The following is a 21,815-nucleotide window of genomic DNA, read 5'->3' as shown; positions in this document are numbered from 1 at the left end:
ATTTACCTTTATATTTATTTACTTCTTGTTGATAATCTTTATACTTCAAATCAATATCATCTTCTTGCTACCTGAAGATAATCACCTCTGAATTTTATGGTTCAGCTAATCTTATCCATCGTTTGATTGAAAAACAAAAATTGATCAAATTGATGTTTGATCTGTTATCAAGTCTATTGTTTTTTTTATTCAATTGATCACAATCAGATGAACAGTAAACAATCAGCTTTGATTAGGTAAAAGTAATGATAAAATCAAATTGATTGTTGTTGATAAAATTGATGAAATATTATTATTAACCCAAAAACCTTAACTGTCAAGCAAAGGTTATAACCTTATAAATACATGATTAGTGATCTGAACCTTGTAATAAGTTAATTGTTATTAAATTTAACCAACTTAATTAGATTGATTTGATTTTAAATTAGTGATTTGAATCACAAATTAACAAGATGATGATATAAAATCAACCAACTAGAAACCAAACATGATTTACTAACTGTAACTTTAGTATTATATTTCAAGTTTTGATTAACAATTTAGGTTAATTAATAAGAGATGGAAAAAAGTTAATCAACTAAATTACATTAGTGTATCAATAACAATTTATTAATACTTTTAATTTGGTTTGATAAATTAATCAATAATTAACCAAATGAGCAAGGTTCAATCTTAAATTGTAAACACATTTTGATTCTTCTCACTGATTCAAATCAATTAGTCAATGTTGATTCACACAATTTATTGTGATTTGATTGTCAAATTAATCCTAATCCCATTTAAGTTGATTACAATGAAAGATAACTGTAATCAAATTAATCTTAATTGTATTGAAAAGATGACAATTTAATAGATTCTATTCTAATTTCATCACAAACGAAATAATCAAATTTCGTAATTTTTTCATGGAATTAGATTGAATCTAATAAACTGAAACAGTGAAAAAAATTGGAATCGATTGGACAGTTAATTTCCGGTTCTATCTATTTCCGTTGATGTATCTCATCATATTACATGAAATCAGAATTGAAACTGTCCTGAATAATATTGATGAAAATATCAATCATTTAATGTAAGTTGTCATCATGAAACTGAATTCAGGATTGAATCAGATTACCAGGAACTTTTTTAAATCCAAGCAGAATGATGCAATTTGAGTTTAATTGTTTGCCATTAGCTTACTAAACTCTTATTAATTAATTAGTTTTCATTTTTAATATGATTATTTTCATCCTGGTTATTAATTAATTTAATTACCTTTCCAAGGATCCGTCATGAAATTATCATGAATATTAATAATGAGTATTGATGCTGGTATATGAGGGAAAGTAATCAAAATTGTTTTGATCAAAATGATTTATTGATTGTTATTTTTTTTCTTTAGAAAAACGTAATTGAAATGATTGTAATATAACAATCAACTTACAATTAAGTTGGTATTTTACTCATGACATTTACCATGAAATCTTTTCAATCAATTACAAATCGAGATCATTGATCTACAATTATTTTTCAATTTACATGATCAAACTCATGAATTTTGATTCCTGGAAATCGGGATTAGTTATTTCCTGACTGAATCAAGATTAAATTTAGCATGAGAATTGACTTAACTATTGACAATGGTGATAATTGATTCTTATTACATGATAATAACTGTGAATACAAATGAGAGATCACAATTTCATGATATTTTAAATGAAATGACATTGACAATTTAATCATCATCACCATGAACTTGTGAGTACCCGAATCTCAATCAAATATAATTGACTTTTTTCACCAAAAAAAGTTGACAGCATTAGAATCAGCTGATACATAACTCTCTCTCTAAACAAATAGTTTCATATCTCTGGTTCTGATTTCATGGTGAAAGAAAAAGTACTCAAAAGAAGCTCTGATTTTCTGTCCCCTGTCATGAAAAAAACATGGAATTTGCATAGAAATTCAACATCTCTCAATGATGATGAATCTCTCATGAAAACATGAGCCAATATTTACATGGAATATGAAAATGTGATTCTTTAGAAAGTAAATATACGAATAATTCCAAAGGGAATATGATTAAACCGGAGAAAAGTTATTAATACTCACAAGCCCAAAGAATCAGGTGAGAAATAAATTCAATCAGTCTAATAGATAATTAGATGAATGAGAAACATTGTGATTAACTGATTGACAAACAATTGAAAGATTGATTAGATTGTGAAACAATTAGATAATAATACAATCAAATTGTTATTGGAATGAAACTAAATCAGATTAATAAGCAAGAAGCCAAACAGAAATAAATTAAAACATTGGGTAACAATTAACTTTAAATTAGTTAAATATTTACTTCTCTATTTCAACATAGAAATTAACATTTAAAGTTAATACATATAAATCATCAAATCCATGGGTAAAGTTCAATTAGTATATGAGGCAAGAAGAAGATAGTAAATTAATTAACATGATAAAGTGATTAAGAGGAAATCGGTTAATCCAAACAGAGCTTGCCATTTGAATGGAAATTAACACAGAAACGTAAAGACGTAAATCTAATGAATTAAAATTAATTTGGTAATTAGCAAGAAATAGAATCAGGTAAGTGATATATTGATGATGAAAGAAGATGCGGAAAAAAGTGATGAGGATGAAGAAATTAACCCAAAGTAATTACTTGAAATTCATACTAAAATCTAATAACCTTTTCATTTGGCTAATTGTTGATAGAATTTTTTTTCTCCAACTGATTTAGATTGCTAACAATTTCTAATGGTTAAAGTTTAAAATAATTTAACCAAGAACAGAACATAATTAGATTGTATTGCAATTAACATAAACAGAATAACGATTCAAATTAATTGACGAAAGATTATTATGATGATCGTATTGTTAATTTATCGTCAATTATGAAAGTGAATGTTAACTAATTGAAATAATAAGATCGAAAATTGTTCATATGAAATGGTTGAGATTTTCCCAGAAATCAGATTAACATGAGAATCATAATCAACATGATGAACTTTATGATAATCACCAACTGAACAATTCAATCAATATGATTGTATCATTATCACCATAGGAATGATTCAGTTATTTGTTTACTTATTTACCAAGACTTTTGTTTCTACTCAATTCAGTTTTCCTGATTAACTGATTGCTGATTAAATTATTCAGTCAACAATCTCAATGATATTCTTACATAATCATAACCATATTGGCGGTGAATTAGCTTGAATGTATGAAGGAAAACGTAATTCCATGAAATCCATGGTGATTCATTATGATTATTATTTTCTATCAGAACTTTTTTCTCTTCCTATTGTGACTCCAAGTAGTTGATTATATCAGATTACTCATTTTCTTTGTACCTTTATAATAATACATGGTAATCAAGTGATTCCCATGACGATTCTGATGAAGATGAGGTGAAAATGAAAACCTTGACACTTGTTGTTGAAAGGTAAAGTTCTGAGTGAGTTTTTTTCCTCTATTTTTTCCTACTTCAAATAATAACATGTTTTCCTTTGGAATATGAAATTTTATTATCTTCTAATGAGAAACTTTTATTTTCTATCATGAGATTTTCTCCAGTCATTCTTCAGTTCCGATGATTATGTGACGATAATTGAATCATCTTCAAGAGTAGTTATCGTTTGGTGAACAACAAAACAACCACTTAAAGTTCTAGATTCGAAGTTCTAAAATAATGATCGAATTAGGCCTAAAATAATCTTTCTCTCTCTCTCTCTCTCCTCCATTTTCAAACTTTCTCAACTGACCTCTACCCACTCAATATCCACAGATCAATGTGTCCAAAAGTGACGGCTTATAATTAGATCAGGTGGGAAGATTATCCTCATTTACTGGTCAAAGTTTCAAATCCTGATTCAGATAATTAATGTTGATAAAACTTTAAATGTTGGCTGATTTTCACTCTAGAGATTAACATTATTATTATGACAGAAAAACAATATTTTCTGTTGTTGCTAATTTTGGTGTTATTCAATTCATCACAAGTTTCAGATAAACTCATCATCATGATTTCCCGGAGGAAATAACGTTTTTTTTGCCTTCATCAACATCTTCATACTCATCATTCTGATATGTTGCATGTTCATCAACACATGATTATTATTACACAAAAATAATCATTATCAAGGTAAAACTTTTGTCTATCTTTTAATTATTCTCGATAATTGAATGAGCAAATCAACCATAGATTCATTGTTTTTTTTTACCTCATGAACTCTTCATTTGAACGAGATTTACTTGCTTAATAACTTTACTATTAATGATGTAAATTTATTTTCTTAATTGCAATCAGATCTTTCCAAGGTGATTTATGATCTAATTCAGATTAATTCATGGATTGCAAATGATTTCCAGGAACGAGAGATAGATTCATCTTTATTTGAGTCTATTTATTGGTACGAACTGTTTATTTATGAGTTTCCATTGATTTGTATCGTTCATCATGAGGAAAAAAAATCATCAGAATAAATCAAAGTGAACGATTTTACCTGGATGATATGATGATGAGATCTTCAGGAAAGAAAACATTGAAATCATCATGAAATAACATCACCATCTTGATAATAAAAATAATAATCAAAATATTAACCTTATAACTGGAAGGCTGAAGGAATTGAGTTGAAATCATGTTTTTCCTAAAGGCTACAGGGGAAATTATGAATCACTGATTTTGCTCTATCTCTTTTTTTCACCTTTCATGAATTTTCATCTTTTCTTCAGCATGATAATATCATCAACATCTTTTTCATATTATTTCATCTTCATCATTTTCCTTTACAATGTATTTCCTTTGAATCTGTTCCCAAAATAGGTAAACAAATCAAACCTAAAGTTCCAACTGATGTTTCCGTGAATTCCCTGAGTTTTATTCTGTTATTTTCACCTGAGTTACTCAATCTATCGGTTTGAGGTTGTTTCAATTGTTGGAACTTTAGAAACTTTAAATTTTCTTTCTCTGCTTTTAAAGTTAATCAATTTTCAACAATTTGGTGTCATGGAGTTACTTTCAAATCAATTTCTTACAGCAAACCTTGTTGATTTATCATTACCATCATCAATATGATTGTAAAAACATCAAAATAATCATGAAAATTTAACAATAATGTTTTATTTAACTGAGAAAAATGATCATCAACAAGTTTAAATTGCTTTTCAACCCACAACTGGTTTAATATTTAATTGAATTGATGAATATAAAGAATTGATTTTGCATTTCAAAGTGAATTGGTATTTATCATGCAAAAAATAGTTCAATGGCTCAATCCATTTGTATTTATATTCTAGTCGAAATGCTGAAAAAAACGTTCTTGATTCTATTCAGAATCACTATTTCTATACATTTTCAGAAGATTATCCTGAAAAGAAACTCCAAAAATAGATTATCATCAAGATTAAGGTGAAAATATTCATTCATTTCCATAGTAGAAAATTGAAATTCTATAATTGCTGATTCTTCCGGAATATTGAGACCTTTTTTTTCCTCAAAATTCAATTGGAATTGATTAATTCAACCAAAGGATGACATTTTCACCCACTTAAAATTCAGACGAAAATAATTCTGTTAAAATCGTCTGAGTATAACCAGAACTTTTTCCAGCAAATTTCATAAATTTGTCCCAACAGTATCATCTTTTATCCTTAATTGTTACAGTGTTTTCTCAAGCAAATTAACTGGCAATCAACTTGAAATATTATTCTCAATGATTTTGATCAAGTGATTTAGTGTCACTATGAAAACAATTAACAGTAAATTTGATCGTCCAATTACTTTGGTCAATTTCATTTTTAGTATCTTTTTTCACTCTCCAACCATAACCTGTTCATCCTAACATGAATATTTTATGGAAACAGTTACATTAAAGTGACAGAAAATCAAAGGCATTAAGCAGTTAACGATGGCGAAAAATTCTGGTTATTTCACATGAATAATCCAACGTTATCTATGAACATGAAAATGTCATCTTTATTGATCACGATCATGTAACCAGTACAGAAATGATTATAAGTTAGACATCATCTCTGGTGAGGATTGAACTTTACCTTCAATATCAGATAATTAATATTAATCTAACCTCTGGTCATATATTCTGATGATGATGTTACATTTAACTCATGAATGATTATGATTCTGGGTGAATATTATTATCGCTTCCGATATAAATAAAACAATATTAATTTCACACATGGATATTATCACGGAGAATCATCAATTTTCAATATTAGATCAATGATACAGAATACAAACCAAAAGTATCTTAATTGTTCAGAAATGAATCAACAATAAGAATTGGCTCAACAATTGATCTGTGAATTTATTGCTAATTAAATGTTATCTTGCAATCGAATAGCGGAAACACCAAATTACAAGATTCATCTCGATTCTGAGGTTAATTCATATTTGTGCAAAGCTCATCATCATGAAGACATCATCAAGATATTTAATGATAAAATAACGATAAGTGAAAGATGAACAGTTTCCATGATAAAATTGATGGTGATGAAGATGAAGATGATGATGATTGAAATGGAAATAATATAAAACCATATTGATTCCGATTGACTGGACATGACGATAACTGTTATATTAACTTTGTTACTTTCTATTTTATTCTGTTCAGGGAATTCAGAGTTGAGATAAATATTGAGAGATAATCGACCATTGAAACTGATAAAATAACTATCATATTAAAAGAGGGAAGAGAAAACAATTTTCGATGAACTAAACTCAAACTAGAGAATGGAACATATTTCAAAGCTATTCTATTATCGAGGAACATGATTCCACCGAGATGAAGGTAATTATCTCAATGTTATTTATCTGAATCAATGGGGTAACATAAATATCTTTATGTATATACAAAGGTTAAGAATATCATCTTCATCTTCATCTTCTTTCATCTTCATTACTGAAACTTTTTCTCTTTTTTCTCCCTTTACCTTTTCTTTTTCTCAAAAATAAAGTTCGATTCTTTATTTTTTTCTACTTCCTTATCCTGAACTTTTACTTTCTCAGTTGAATAGGAAATTTCATCCATTCATTGAAGAGAAATTGTCAAACAAATAAAGGAAGAGAAAAGTTGTGATGAGAAAAACGGTACCAAATTGTGATTGCAACAATTGAAATTTCTTCTTCTTCATGAGATTCACAGAATCATCATTCTCATGAGAATCAGATAAAAGTTCTGTAAGCCTCAAGATCTGTGGCTGTTAAAGTAACATGAATTTATATATTCAATCTGTCAAGGTGAATGTTGGATCTCATTTCCTGATAACATTTTTATTTTATCATTGATGTTGTTTCCGTTCAAGTTATATATTTTGGGTTAAATTAACGGATCAATAAAGTTAATTGAGTTAATAATATGAATTAATGTTGATAAGTTAGTGAAAGTATTAATGATGAAGAGGAAAATGTTTCTACAACTTTAATTACCATGAAAATGAGCAGAAAAATTCAACCAAACAATTTTAAAGTTGATGATGAACCACAGGTAGTGGAAATTTGATCATGGTGATAAAGGGAAAATGATATTATTTATCCATTGTTCGTTATATTAAATATAGAATGAGAATTTTCATCAGAATGATAATCATGATAAGCTGTTGACTTACAAGCAAAGAATCAAAAAAGTCAACTTGGAGTTAATTTAATGTGAATAAACTTAAATGCTAAACTGTCAAGAGGTAAATTGAACCCATGAACCCTAATGCTTAGCACTAGCAGATAATCAGACCTAAATAATGAGCTGGATAGAGATGATGATGATATTGTGATGATATTTTTCCTCTCTTCAGTTTTGGTGAGTTTTTCAAACGAAACGAAATGAATTGAATCTCATGAAAAACCCTGAAGCTGTTTATCTTTCCATCCAAATGTGAACCTTTGAGTTTCTCATGTTTGTTTTTGGTTGAACAGAGGAAGATGACGATGAAGATGTTGATTCACTTTCTGCATCAACATCACCATCTTAGAGACACGAAAATACATAGAAAATGAATCTGTCAAACACACAGAACAATAAATAAGCTTAAGGTGAAAACAGATCTCAAATTTCATAATAATAATTTATTAATATTTACATAAGAAGAAACTTATTTTATTCTCTCTTTATCTCTATTTAGACAGTTACAAAAGAAGAGAGAAAGAAAGTTCTAATCAGCTCGAACTTAGAATCTAAACAGAGTAACAACAAGTAAAATATCATCGATTGTTAATGAATATAAAGGTTACAAGATATCTTATATCATCATGTGAAATTCTGTCATTAAGATGTTATTAGAGGTGAATCATGATCACCATTGAATCATATTTATTCATCATTTCATGAATGATGAATTTTCCTATACTTTTGTTACCTTAGATTATAAACAATTGAAAAGCTTTGATGGTGTAGCGATTGATTGTTGATTATACGATGTTAGTATTTCATAGATCGATATTTGAGATCTAATTTATTAGTTACCGATATTTCATGATTAACAATAGATGATAATCTGAATCAAGTTTTCTAATTACTGTATAGCTGTTGATCTTATTGACAAATTGTTCCAGTTAATTGTAATCCCATTGATTATTGATTTTATCACTAAGATTCATGATATTGAATGGTTATGTTCATCTATATCTTAATATTTAGTCATTTCAATAGATTTATTGAATTTCATGTTCATTCAGTATTTAGTTAATTAGCGATTTAGTTGAAAATCATTTACAATAGTATATTAACAAGTATGCATTTGAGTAATAGTATAGTTAACAAGATGATTTGATAAGTATTAGTTAACGGAATATGTCATTTAGTATATATTTAGTTAATACATTTGTAGATTTAGTTAACAATAGATAAGCAATAGTATTAGTTAACAATGTACTCATTTCTAGTATTTATTATTTCATGCATTTGAATAATAGTATTAGTTATTGTTAATCTTGAAGTAATAGTATTGTTAACAATCATGTCATTTAAGCAATAGTATTATTAAGAATTTATCATTTACAATAGTATTAGTTAATTTATGATTAACATTAGATTTAGTTAATATCATTAATAGATTTAGTTAAATTCATGCTTCTCATTTTAATAGTAAGTTAATTAGTCACTCATTTAACAATAGTATTAGTTAACGAATCATCATTTGATAGTTAATAATTAGTTAATGTCATAATCATTTAACATTTAGTTGAATGTCACTGCTTCTCATTTAAGAATAGTATTTAGTTAATGTCAATTTAAGAGATTTAGTTAAAATTACTCATTTAAGCAATAGTATTTAGTTAACAATTTATGTTCTCATTTAAGCAATAGTATTTAGTTAAAATCATTGAGATTAATAGTATTAGTTAACAATTCTGTAATTTCAATAGTATTTAGTTAACATTTAGTTTCTCATTTAACAATAGTATTTAGTTAACAATTTATTCTCATTTAAGCAATAGTATTGTTAATTCGTCACTGTTCTCATTTTATAGCAATAGATTAAATTGAATTTGTAATTGAAGAATTTGTAATTTTATCAATATTAATTTTGTCATGGCTTCTCAGTTGAGAAGCGACGAGTTGTAAATGTTTAATTGTTAACATTTAATCTTAACTAAATTATCCTTTGATTTTAGTAAAAGCAAAAAGACGAAAAGAGTTAATAGTATCTCGTAAAGATATTAACGAGATTTTGTTAAAACTCATTAAGTTTATATGCCTTCAAAGAGACAAAATCAATATTTTAATCATTAAACTTATCTATTTAATAATTTCAAGTTACATTTCTATTCCTAAATTCCTTTATTCATCAGCTATATTGATGTTAAGAAGGAAGAAAAATTTGCCATGTCAAAAGTGATTCCATTTTAATCCTGTTCATGATTTAGTTGATTGTAAACTTGAACATAATTTACTTTTTATCAGCATAATTATCATTCTATTACCTTTCAGTGAGACGATAATGAAGATGCTGAAAATTAAGATGATAAATATCATCTTAATCATGAATATTCATAATATACTTTAGGTAATGAGAATTTTTTTCTTCTCTGGATAAAAATGATTCGAGTAGATCATATTGTTACAGGTAAGTTCGTTGTTAGAACTCTTCTTTCTTTCTTTCTCTTTTTTTCGTCAACTTGACAAAAGTATTAACTTAGTAAGAAGATAAAATAAGTTATAAGATGATGATGAATTTATGAAGACATAAAATGAAGATGAAAAAGAAAAGTTGAGTTCAGGTAAACGAAGATTAGATGTATTTACATTCTTATTCTTTTATCATTGAAATTCGGGTTCATGGTGATATTTTTATCCCTCGAATTCATGTTATACAAACAAACGTGAAGTTTTCATTATTATTCTTGTTATATTCTAGATTCAATTGAAAGATAGGATATTATTCATCATTGGAGCATTGGTTTTAGAATCAGAGTTATCAAAACTCTCACAGAATCAAATCAAAATAATCACCAAAAATTGATTTATAACATAATCATGGCGAAGATTCAGTTTCAAAGCTATCAACTGATGGTTGAAGTTGAAATAACTGTCATCATGAATTCAGTTTCAATTTTAATTATTATCGTTTGTGTGTTTCTTTGGTTCAAGTCAATTAAATTCTGATCATCTAATTTAATAATACCTCAATGTTTACTCAAATTAGAATGATAAAAAATATTATAATCAGAATGATGAGGAAATTGTTGACAAAACTGATTCGTGGGGATGAACGTTTATTGTTATCATGATAACAAGGTTAATATTAATAGTAAATGATAACATTTCAATATTTAATATATTCTGATTCTCTGGTGAATTGTTACTGTTAACATTATTTGCTACTCCATGAAAATTTAATAATAATCATCATGATAATTTAAATAAAGAGAATGATTGAAATTCAGAATTTATGGGAAATCATGATGAGGGAATTTTCTGCCTTGAATCCATGAAAGATGAAAAACTTTAAATTGTTGATCGAAAATTTTTCTTACCTGTTGATGGAAAAGTTGATCAATTGATTGAGAGTTAAATTGTTTATCAGTAATTCAATTATTGGAAGATGATTATGATTGCGATACACAGAATCTAATTAAAGTTGAATTTACTGATTTAACACTTGAGAATGAAACTATTAGGGAACAATTTAAATCAAATTAGAACAATAGTTTTCCAATTTTCAACTCGATTCGATTTTCACTCAACTTGTAAACTGTTGAGATTCGATGGTAAATGTTGATTGAGATGATTTGATGATAAGTTTAGTCGAATGATGATAAAAATGATTCACTGAAAGAAAAGTTGAGAAAAAGTGGAAAGAAGAGTAAAAAGAAAACTCCAAGTGTCTCTTTCGAGTTCTTACTCATCTCATTCTGATTCTGTCTGAATCATAAATCGACATGATCAACATCCTAATGTTACCATCGTTACAAGCTCTCAATGAGTTGGCGCGATATTATTTTTTATTTGATAATAGTTACTCAGTTCTCTTAAAGTTTAGTCTTTATTTCAATTTGACATCTTTGGTAAACATTTTCTCTAATCTGTTTCATGGCGAAGTGATCAACGTTAGATCTCCATTGGAGTTATGGATTTGCAGTTTCATGAGTAATTCCAAGATGATCCGATTGTATGTTCTTCACTAGATAACGACGACGACGCCAATGATGATGATGATGGAAATGAATACCGTGATTTGAATGGTGACTGTGGTGGTCAAGAACAGCGATTAGCACTGGAATGAGAACTTTATCCGTAAAAGTTTTTAAGTTTTCATGGTTGAAATAATGTTTTCTATCAACGAAAAACTTTCTCACTTTCCTGAAGTAACGAGTCAAAGCACCTTTATAATATGTCAGGTTTATGGCCATGATAGTTGTTAATTATTGTGATATTGTTGGAATAATTGTGATAATGGGTCGATGGCTTTTCATTCAGTAAGAAAATGGAGAAAACAAAGTGTAAATAAGAGCAAATCAGACAATCAAAATCCGAAAAGAAAAATTTCAATTAAAAAGCATTTACCTGTACGTTTGATTGACCATTGCTACGATGATCATTGTTTACTCCTGGGTGATTGTTGATCGGTGGTTGTAACTGTTGAGGTGGTTGCAAGGCTTGAGGATGATTGAATGTTGGTGCTACCAGGTTGTAGTTGTTGGTGTTATATTGTGTATGCTGAGGTGGAAAAGGATATTGAGGATATTGCTGAGGATAGAGTTGTTGATTCCCTGTATCTGAATAGCGAGGAGGCTCTGATTGTACTGGATAACGAGGGTAATCAAGAGCAGGCTGTACCTGAGATGGTTGTGGTTGCCAGTTTTCAGAAGTTTGGCTTGATGATTTTAGGTACACGAAAGGAGCTGGATGATTATCAACCGAAAAACATTCAGTAATTACGAGGGTAATGATTAAAATCGAAAAAGTATAGAGTATTTGTGACATTTTCATCTTTCAATTGTAGATCTTTGAAGTCGATGAACAGAAATAAACTAAGAAAGAAAAGTTTCGAATGAAAAGAAAATCTTCAAATAGATGAACTTCCATGGAAACAGAAGATTAATCATAATCTCCTTTTCTTCTAATTCCTTAATCATTGTTTTGATGCGAAAACACCTAAAGCAATGAAGATGATTTTCTTTATCAACTGAAACTTAGAAATTAATTGTGGAAGTGCCTCCATCTTAGTTTATGTGACAATTAATCATTCGAAGAGGTGACACAATTTTCATTCTTAAGATTTAAGAAGTTTAAATTTCGAAAATGATTCAATTAGTTAATTTAATGGGAAAATTTTCATAAATAATAATTTACATATAATGGAATAGAAAGAAAAAGACTTATTTAGTGACTCTGAAAAGAGAGAATTACAGCCAAGTTACAATGATTTGAGAAAAGAAAAAGTTCAGGACAATTAAGAGAAATGTGATGAATAAGCTTGTTGATCGCTTTTACCTTCATCAGAGATTTGAGATGAATCTCCATTTGTTTCGTCCTTATTATTATGGATTGTGATTGTTGTTGTTGTTGTTGTGTAGTTGTAGTGGTGATTGAGGACGATGATGATGACGATAAGGTGGTTGTCGTTGATGATGAAGGAGATGAAGATGATGATGGAGATGGAGATGATTTCGTATGTACAGATGATGATTTTTCTAAAGAAATCAGGTGCGGATGAGGTAAAGTACTATCATCGTGAAGAGACACTTCATAAATAACATCAGCGATCACTGAAGCGACTCCTTGATCGAGAATTTGAGAGAAAACAAGTGATAAAAGTCTTTGTTGGTGGACTAATATCATCAGTCAGCCTTAATACTAATTGTGATGTGATGGATGTTGAGGGTGCTGAGGATGTAGAGGATGTTGTGAGTGTTGCTGATGCTGCGATTGCTGTTGAGGATATTGACCATGAGGTGATTGATGATAAGGATAAGGAGGATACTGATAATGTTGAGCACCAGGATAACCAGAACCGGGACCAGGCTGCGAATGCGGAGGATAATGAGAGCCTATTGCTGGATTTCCTGGCTGAGGATAATTGTTATCACTACCTTGCATCATTTGCCAATTCTGATACTGAGATTGTTGGCGAGGTGGTTGAGACATTTGCTGTTGAATTCCAGGAGGTAAATGACCACCCAAATGCCCATAATTGCTCGGTGGCTGTTGAGGTGGTTGCTGAGGTGGTTGTCCAGGATGATGATTGGGACCATAATCATTAATGGCTCCTTGATGTGGATAATTCTGATTCTCAGGGTAACCTTGTCCAGGCGGTGGTTGTCGATGACCTGTATGACCCTCAAACTGAACCGGTGTGGTGGATTGGGGATAACTACCTTGCGAATTAGAATCAGCTGAACCAGGAAATAACTGATTATGAACCTTCGAACGAACCCAAATCCTTCCATGTCGATTTAAAACAACGAGTTCGTCCATCCACTCCTCCACAATTTGTTTTGCGGTTTTTAAATATCTCTCTTTAATGTAATCTTCGAGTCCGGAATCATATTCATCATCTGGACCACCTGATTCCAGATTCCCGTCAGTCATATTTGGATACATTCCCGGGTGAGATTGTGGATAACCGGGTGGATAGCTGTTACCTATGGGCGATGGCCCAGAAGGATAGGGTGATGAAGGTGGCTCCATGGAGCTGAGAGTCGGTGGGAAACCACTTTGCGAATTTCTATCACTATGACCTGGTGAAAACTGTAATCGATTATCAGTTTCGTTTTGATTTGATTTGATTGATAAATGTACAAATCGATCTAGTGGCAGACATTCAATTACAACAATCAACAAGATAATTAAAACAAATTGCAGAAGTTTTAACATGTTTGTAGTCGTGTAAAAATTTGATTATAAAGAATAGAATCAAAAAACAAAAAAGTTTCGGAAAGAAATACAAAAATTAACCTGTTGAACTGACACTGAAAACTAAACTGAGAAAAAGTTTTGAATGAAAACCAAAAAGTTGATAAACTTATTCTTATTTTTATTTCTTAGCGAAAAGTTTATCTTAAATCTTCCTTCAACCAGTTTATTGTTTAAGATGTTTCACAAATTAAACAATAAGATAAATTGTTTAATTGATAAACTGTTTCAACTTAATTACCCATAGATTCAAAGAAAGAATCTGAATTACTCAGTATGCAAAAACACCTAAAGCAATGAAGATGATTTTCTTTATCAACTGAAACTTAGAAATTAATTGTGGAAGTGCCTCCATCTTAGTTTATGCGACAATTAATCATTCGAAGAGGTGACACAATTTTCATTCTTAAGATTTGAGAAATTTAAATTTCGAAAATGATTCAATTAGTTAATTTAATGGGAAAATTTTCATAAATAATAATTTACATATAATGGAATAGAAAGAAAAAGAGAAATATTTAGAAGGAATAAATTATTACAATTGTTTTCTATTTAGTGACTCTGAATAGAGAGAATTACAGCCAAGTTACAATGATTTGAGAAAAGAAAAAAAGTTCAGGACAAGTTAATTAACAGAGAAATGTAATTGTGACCAATAGATTTCCGTTGCATCTTTGATTATTGGAATTTGTGTCTTCTTTATCTGCTTTTTCCAGCTCATTATCCGGATTATCACAAGGCTTGATTGTTCCTCCAATTTTGGAACATGTTGATAAAGGGTATGAGAATTGTGATGAATCAGCTTGTTGATCGCTTTTACCTTCATCAGAGATTTGAGATGAATCTCCATTTGTTTCGTCCTTATTATTATGGATTGTGATTGTTGTTGTTGTTCCTGATGTTGTCGTTGTAGTTGTAGTGGTGATTGAGGACGATGATGATGACGATAAGGTGGTTGTTGTTGATGATGAAGTAGATGAAGATGATGATGGAGATGGAGATGATTTCGTATGTACAGATGATGATTTTTCTAAAGAAATCAGGTGCGGATGAGGTAAAGTACTATCATCGTGAAGAGACACTTCATAAATAACATCAGCGATCACTGAAGCGACTCCTTGATCGAGAATTTGAGAGAAAACAAGTGATAAAAGTCTTTGTTGATGGACTAATATCATCGATCTATTCTCAGGTATCCTGGCGAAATGTCGCAAACAAATGGCAGCTCTTCGAACCATATCGAGTGTTGTCCCCATCAACTCTGGATTATCACGTAAAGCATTTAATCCTTGTGTATTGGCTACTTGTAATGCTGATTGTTCTGACTGTTCAATGAACCCAATTAACTGAGGAATCGCATAACCAGTCAAAGCTATTGCACGGGCTATACTAGAATCAGCGGCAGCGAAATTGTTAATAACACAAGAGCAAATTCACGTAAAGTTTGATCTTCATTTCGATTCAACATCTTTGCTAACATGGTAAACATTTCTCTAATCTGCTCCAAGGTGGAGTGGCCAACATTAGATCCACATTGAGTCGATGATGGACAATTTCATGAGTGATTCCAAGGCGAGTCTCTTCGGGGTGAATGATTGAACTGTGGTGGTCGGAAGATGATCTTGAGCATAGGAAGAAGGACAAACGGTCCAATGTAATAAACCATCTAAAATATTTAAACTAATTTTTCCGAATGAGGGTCAAGATCGAGTTGACATGAAATGTTTGCTAAAGTCACAAGAGTGTTTTCTCTTAAAAGATGAATTGATTCCGACCACCAGTTAGATGATCCAATTGTATCTTCCTCACTAGATGATGATGACGATGATGATGATGATGATGTTTGGGGTATTGATGGTGTGGAATTGCTGCTTGTATCATTGGTAAAGTTGCTCTTCTTAACAGCATGAGTGTGTTTCAATGTTAAGAGTCGTCCAAGAACAACAAGTAGTCCTGGATGTTTGGACATTTCGATATCGTTACCAGGCACAAAAGATAAATTTCTTATTAAGGTGGAAAGACACAGGCATCTCTGTGAGATTGAATCATAATAATCTTGAATTGTTGCAAGAGGAGAATCATCTTCATCCTCAGGCTCATCTTCAAGATCATCGAAATCAACTTTCACTTCTGATTTGATGTTTTTTGGATGATCATTGTGAATAAATGGTTTTTTAGATGAACTTAATTTAGAGTCACAATTACCATTAACTAAAGATTGATTGGAAGACACATCATCTTTGTTATTCATAATACTATTATTCACAATGTTGTTTTTATATTTGAGTTTGTTGTTGTGTGGTTGGTGTTATTGGTAATTGAAGTGGTTGATGTAACAGAAAATGATGAATCTTGTTTCTTTCTCGACTTTTTGACTTATTTTTTTGTTTTGATAACTTTAACAAGTTTGAGATACTTTTCCTTTGGTTCGAAGTGTGTGATTATGTGGTCAGTGGCTTCTCCATATCCCTTTGACCAATGATCTCTACCGGTTTTGAATCCATTTTTAAATGGATCCCATTTCTTTTCATAATCAGTAACAAATAGATGAGCCTCAGCATTTTCCATTCTCACAGATTTTCCGCTGCGAGAAGTAAAAGTTAAATCTAAAGATGATTTCAACATTTTCAGTTGTTGATCCATTTTCGGAATGTTGACATTAATCGCCCGATCCAATTTCCTGGTCATTTCTTTCTTGCCACTGACACTTTTTTTCATTATATTTACATCCGTCATTCCCTCGAATTCACCAGTTACACAATCATCATCACTATTCTCATCATTTGCATCATCACCATTTTCATTATCCTGAGAAAGCTCATCGAAATCAGATCCAATCTGATACCATTTTCGACTTTTTTTGATACCATTTTGTAAAGGTGTTTCTATGTGACCACTGACTTCGGTGTCCTTGAAAAGTCCTTCGAACATGTCGTTGAGACACTTTTTGTAATGTTCTAATAAAGTTTCTAGTAATCCAGGCAAATGTTGAAGTCCAAAGTAAAGGTAACTATTATCATCGGCAACTAAAACTGAGAGAGTGTCTATTGCCCAAGTACTTTCTGCAAGTAAACCCGATTTAAGACTCATTAACAATTTCCAGGCTTCAGTAGGACACAAATCTTTGCAATTCAATTTGCGTCTTTTGAATAGATTTGGTGTAGTGGCTTCAACACTTCCCACAGGGAAAACTAACTCTCTTTTCATCATCATTTGACTATACGGCATTGGAGGATGATGAGGACCATGAGGGCCATGAGGATGTTGAGGGTGTTGAGGATGATGTCCTGGGTGCACAGAGTGGCCTGGATGACCTGGATGTGGTGGTAAGTGAGAATGTGGATGTGGATGTGGATGTTGAAGAGAGTGCGGATGTTGGTGTTGGTGTGGTAGAGCTTGTAGATGAGCTTGAGGATGAGGATGAGGATGAGGTGATCTTGGTGCTCCCAAATGTGGACTCGGTGTGGGTGATGACGGAAGACTCGGTGATGAACATAAAAGTCGAGTTAAATGTTGTGATGGAGCTTTAGGTGGCATTGGTGGTCCACCAGGCATTTGATACATTCGATTTTGCATTTGATTCATTTTATTCATCGGATGATCAGGTGGATAAGAGTAGCCAGGTTGAGTAGAAGGTGGATAATTATGATTCATTCCGGGTGGTGGTTGATGTTGATGTTGTTGCTGATGCTGTTGTTGTGATGGTGGTGGGACAGGAGATTGACCTGGTGGTGGTGGATACCGATTCATGGGCCAACCACCTGCTGCATTGTTGACCATTGGAACTGATGGTCCAAGTTCAGGTCTTGCTGAATTCGGATGGAGAGATTGAGGTGGAGGTGGCAAAGATCCTGGATCAGTTCGAGATTGATGGTCCCATGATGTTGTCATATTAGGTGGCGGAGGAGGAGCCCCTGGACTACCTCTAAAAACGGGATCACGATTCCACATTTGATGACCATGATTTGGTCCATTGCCACCTTGAGGGTAATTCGGAGCCATTGGCCTACCAGGATAAGGTCCATATTGACCAGGATGTTGTGATTTATGATCAGGTTTCATGAAATCAGGATGTCTTTTAAGATGCGGTGGATGTTGAGGAGCCGGTCCTGATTCCTGACCACTTGTTGGAGGAGCATTTGTGCCATAGAAATTGTTCTCCCCTGATTCATAACCTGACGGCCCATTAGGAGATGATCTATTTGCAGGATAAACCGTTGTATCGTAATTCGATCCCTGAAAAAATAGAAATAAAAATTAATAAAAAATTAATAAAAAAGAAAAGAAAACGAAAAAAGAAAAACCTACTTGTTGATTAGGTTGATTATACTTGGCAGCTAAAAGTCGCTGGGCAAGTGGACTATTATGGGTTGACGTCTTTCGTGCAAAAAAAAATGAAAGAAAATAAAAAAATGAAAATAAACATGAAAATAAAAATAAAAATATAATCAAATCAAATCAGCAGAACAATCAACAAAAATCACTCACCTGTACATTTGATGGACCATTGCTGCGATAATTGTCATTCATTCCTGGGTAATTGGGTTGATTAGCTGGACCTGAGCCATATGATCCAGAGATTGGTGGTCTCTGTGGGTAATTGTTGATCGGTGGTTGCAAGGCTTGAGAATGAGGATGAGGATGAGGATGAGGATAACGCTGACCAGTCTCAATACTCGGTGGATGAGGAGGCTGAGACTGATGTGGAAGATGAGATGGATGCGAAGGATGCGAAGGATGCGGGGGATGAGAAGATGGATGATTTTGCGATGAATTGGATGAATTAGATGAATCTTGATTTTCTTTGCTATTGCCACTATCAGATCCTCTGGAAGAAGCACCAGGACTCGCTGCTCCTGTGCTATTTGGTCTACTATTAGGACGACTATGGGATCCTGAATTCTCGGTGGTCGATTCAGAGGATGGACCATTTTTACCTTGTTGTTGTTGTTGTTGTTGTTGTTGCTGTTGTTGCTGTTGTGGTTGTTGATGTGGATGAGGATGACGAAGATGTTGATGATGAGGTGGTTGTTGTTGCTCATGTTGACCATAGTAGCCTCCTGGACCAGTTCGATTAGGACCTTCGAAATTAGTTGGTTGTTGTTGTTGCTGTTGGTGACCTGACGGATGACGACGATGACCACTTGACGTAGATGGTTGCATCTCAGACGAGTATGAGTCTGAATTCTCACCAGATCGATTTGAGTTGCCTGCAGGTGAATGAGAAGGTTGAGGAGGATGTGGAGCAGAATTGGATTTTGAAGGAGCTCCACTAGCATGGGGATTGGGTGAATAATTGGAACCTTGTTGATGGGGCAATGGTAAATGTTGTTGATGATGTGATGGATGTTGAGGGTGCTGAGGATGTGGAGGATGTTGCAAGTGTTGATGATGCTGCGGGTGCTGTTGAGGATATTGACCATGAGGTGGTTGATGGTAAGGATAAGGAGGATACTGATAATGTTGAGCACCAGGATAACCAGGACCGGGACCAGGACCGGGGCCTGGACCAGGAGCAGGACCTGATCCTGGGTGTGGTGGCGGAGGATAATGAGAGCCTATTGCTGGATTTCCTGGCTGAGGATAATTGTTATCACCACTTTTCATCATTTTCCTATTCGGATGAGGAGATTGTTGGCGAGGTGGTTGAGACATTTGCTGTTGAATTCCAGGAGGTAAATGACCACCCAAATGCCCATAATTGCTCGGTGGCTGTTGAGGTGGTTGCTGAGGTGGTTGTCCAGGATGATGATTGGGACCATAATCATTAATGGCTCCTTGATGTGGATAATTTTGATTCTCAGGGTAACCTTGTCCAGGCGGTGGTTGTCGATGACCTGGATATGGTCCCTCAAACTGAACCGGTGTGGTGGATTGGGGATAACTACCTTGCGAGTTTGAGTCAGCTGAACCAGGAGAGGGAACAGATGCTCCTCCTTTTTTCCTACCAGGATGAGGTGAATGTTGTCTAGGTGCTGGATGAGGAGGTGGTAGAGAAGGTGGTTGACCGTGATGACTGGCTGGATGTCCCGGTGGATAACCAGAATGATGTCCAGCATATGGACCACCTGTTTCTGGATATGATTCTGGATTCATACCCATCATATTTGGATACATTCCCGGGTGAGATTGTGGATAACCGGGTGGATAGTTGTTACCTATGGGCGATGGCCCAGAAGGATAGGGTGATGAAGGTGGTTCCATGGAGCCGGGAGTCGGTGGGAAACCACTTTGCGAATTGCTATCACTATGACCTGGTGACATGGCATCTTTAGATTTCTTTGATTTGCTTTCCACTTGTGGAATTAACGTCGTATGGTCAATGCCCCCTCGATCAAATTTACACTCAAATGGCAAAATATGTTTAATATATTGTTTTCTAATCGCATAGGCAGCACTTGGATTGACCATACAATTACACACAGTGGCCACTTCTTTCCATCCTTTAATCTTCGAAACTTCTTGGAAACCACCTTTATCTTTAACAATAGTGTACAGAACAAATAAATCAAGTGGTTGTTTACTAATCGTTGGTGATGAGGTCATGGAAACACCACGGGATTCATTGAATGCGGCCAACCGCTTCATAAAAGAATCTCTCTCAGAATCTTCTCCCATGTTGTCAAACTTCATTGACTATTGACAATCCAATTATAAACTGTTCAAGTAAAAGAGAAAACAGAGAAAACAGAATAAATAAACAATAACAATATACATATAAAAAAGGAGAGAATTTGATTCATCATAATAGTAAATGTTGACTGTTAGAGAAGAAGCAAAAAAAAACCAAGAAGGGAAAGGAAAAGAAAGGAGAGGCAAAAGGAAAAGAAAGACAAGTTGAAAGTAAAATAGAAAGAGAGAAAGAGAAAAATTAGAAATAGACACACACAAAGAGAGAGAGAAAGGAAAAAAAAGAGATACTTGCACAAAAATTATCACCAATCTGATTCCATATTTAAACGATTGAAAGGATTATCTTAATGAAGTGAATAAAAACACGCGGCAGAAAACAGAAACGTTGTGGTAGCAAACAAAATAAGAATAAAAAATAAGAGAGATAATCGTAAATAGAGTAAGAAAAGAAAAGGTTTGATTGTGAAAATCAATTCAAATAACACAACAAGATGGCGAAAATAGGAGAGAAATAGTAAGAGAAAAGCTTAAAAAAGCGAAAAGAAAGAGAAAAGAAAGAGAGAAAAGGCAAAGAGAATTTTCCCCACCAGTTGATATTCTATTCGCCAGATGACACTAACCTCAACCTTCTCTCAATGGGAACATTTATTTTCTTCGCAACCACAAGAGGGCATTCGATTGATTGAGCGGCAACTATAAACTCTGTTTTGAAATAAATGTTGACAATTAACTGATTGTTTTCGATGATGGAAAATTGATTAGATTGGCTGATGGATTCGATAAATTCTCATTTTTCATTTTTCT

The 21,815-nt window shown here is 32.5% G+C and overlaps 1 protein-coding gene and 1 pseudogene across 1 annotated transcript; both read right to left on the bottom strand.

The window, feature by feature from the left end:
- Positions 1–10,854: 10,854 nt before the first annotated feature.
- On the bottom strand, positions 10,855–12,648 carry LOC128385683 (uncharacterized). The gene is made up of 2 exons (XM_053344569.1): positions 12,027–12,648; positions 10,855–11,927 (listed from the first exon to the last, which is right to left on the bottom strand). The coding sequence occupies exons 1-2, from the start codon at positions 12,450–12,452 to the stop codon at positions 11,847–11,849; spliced, it is 507 nt and encodes a 168-aa protein (XP_053200544.1). The 5' UTR covers positions 12,453–12,648; the 3' UTR covers positions 10,855–11,846.
- A 197-nt stretch (positions 12,649–12,845) lies between these two features.
- On the bottom strand, positions 12,846–21,534 carry LOC128385674 (trithorax group protein osa-like; annotated as a pseudogene).
- Positions 21,535–21,815: the final 281 nt, after the last annotated feature.

This window comes from Panonychus citri, unplaced genomic scaffold (genome assembly GCF_014898815.1).
Source record: "Panonychus citri isolate SS breed McGregor unplaced genomic scaffold, ASM1489881v1 Contig00050, whole genome shotgun sequence".
Lineage (NCBI taxonomy): Eukaryota > Metazoa > Arthropoda > Arachnida > Trombidiformes > Tetranychidae > Panonychus > Panonychus citri.
The sequence above is the reverse complement of the archived record's forward strand: the minus strand, read 5'-3'. Positions and strand labels throughout refer to the sequence as shown.

Bases quoted from the DNA above. Each gene is read 5' to 3' on its own strand.
- LOC128385683 (XM_053344569.1), bottom strand. From the start codon at position 12,452: ATGAAAATGTCACAAATACTCTATACTTTTTCGATTTTAATCATTACC. The intron at 11,928-12,026 runs GTAAATGCTTTT...CTGAATGAAAAG, and splicing joins ATGGTCAATCAAACGTACAG to CCATCGACCCATTATCACAA.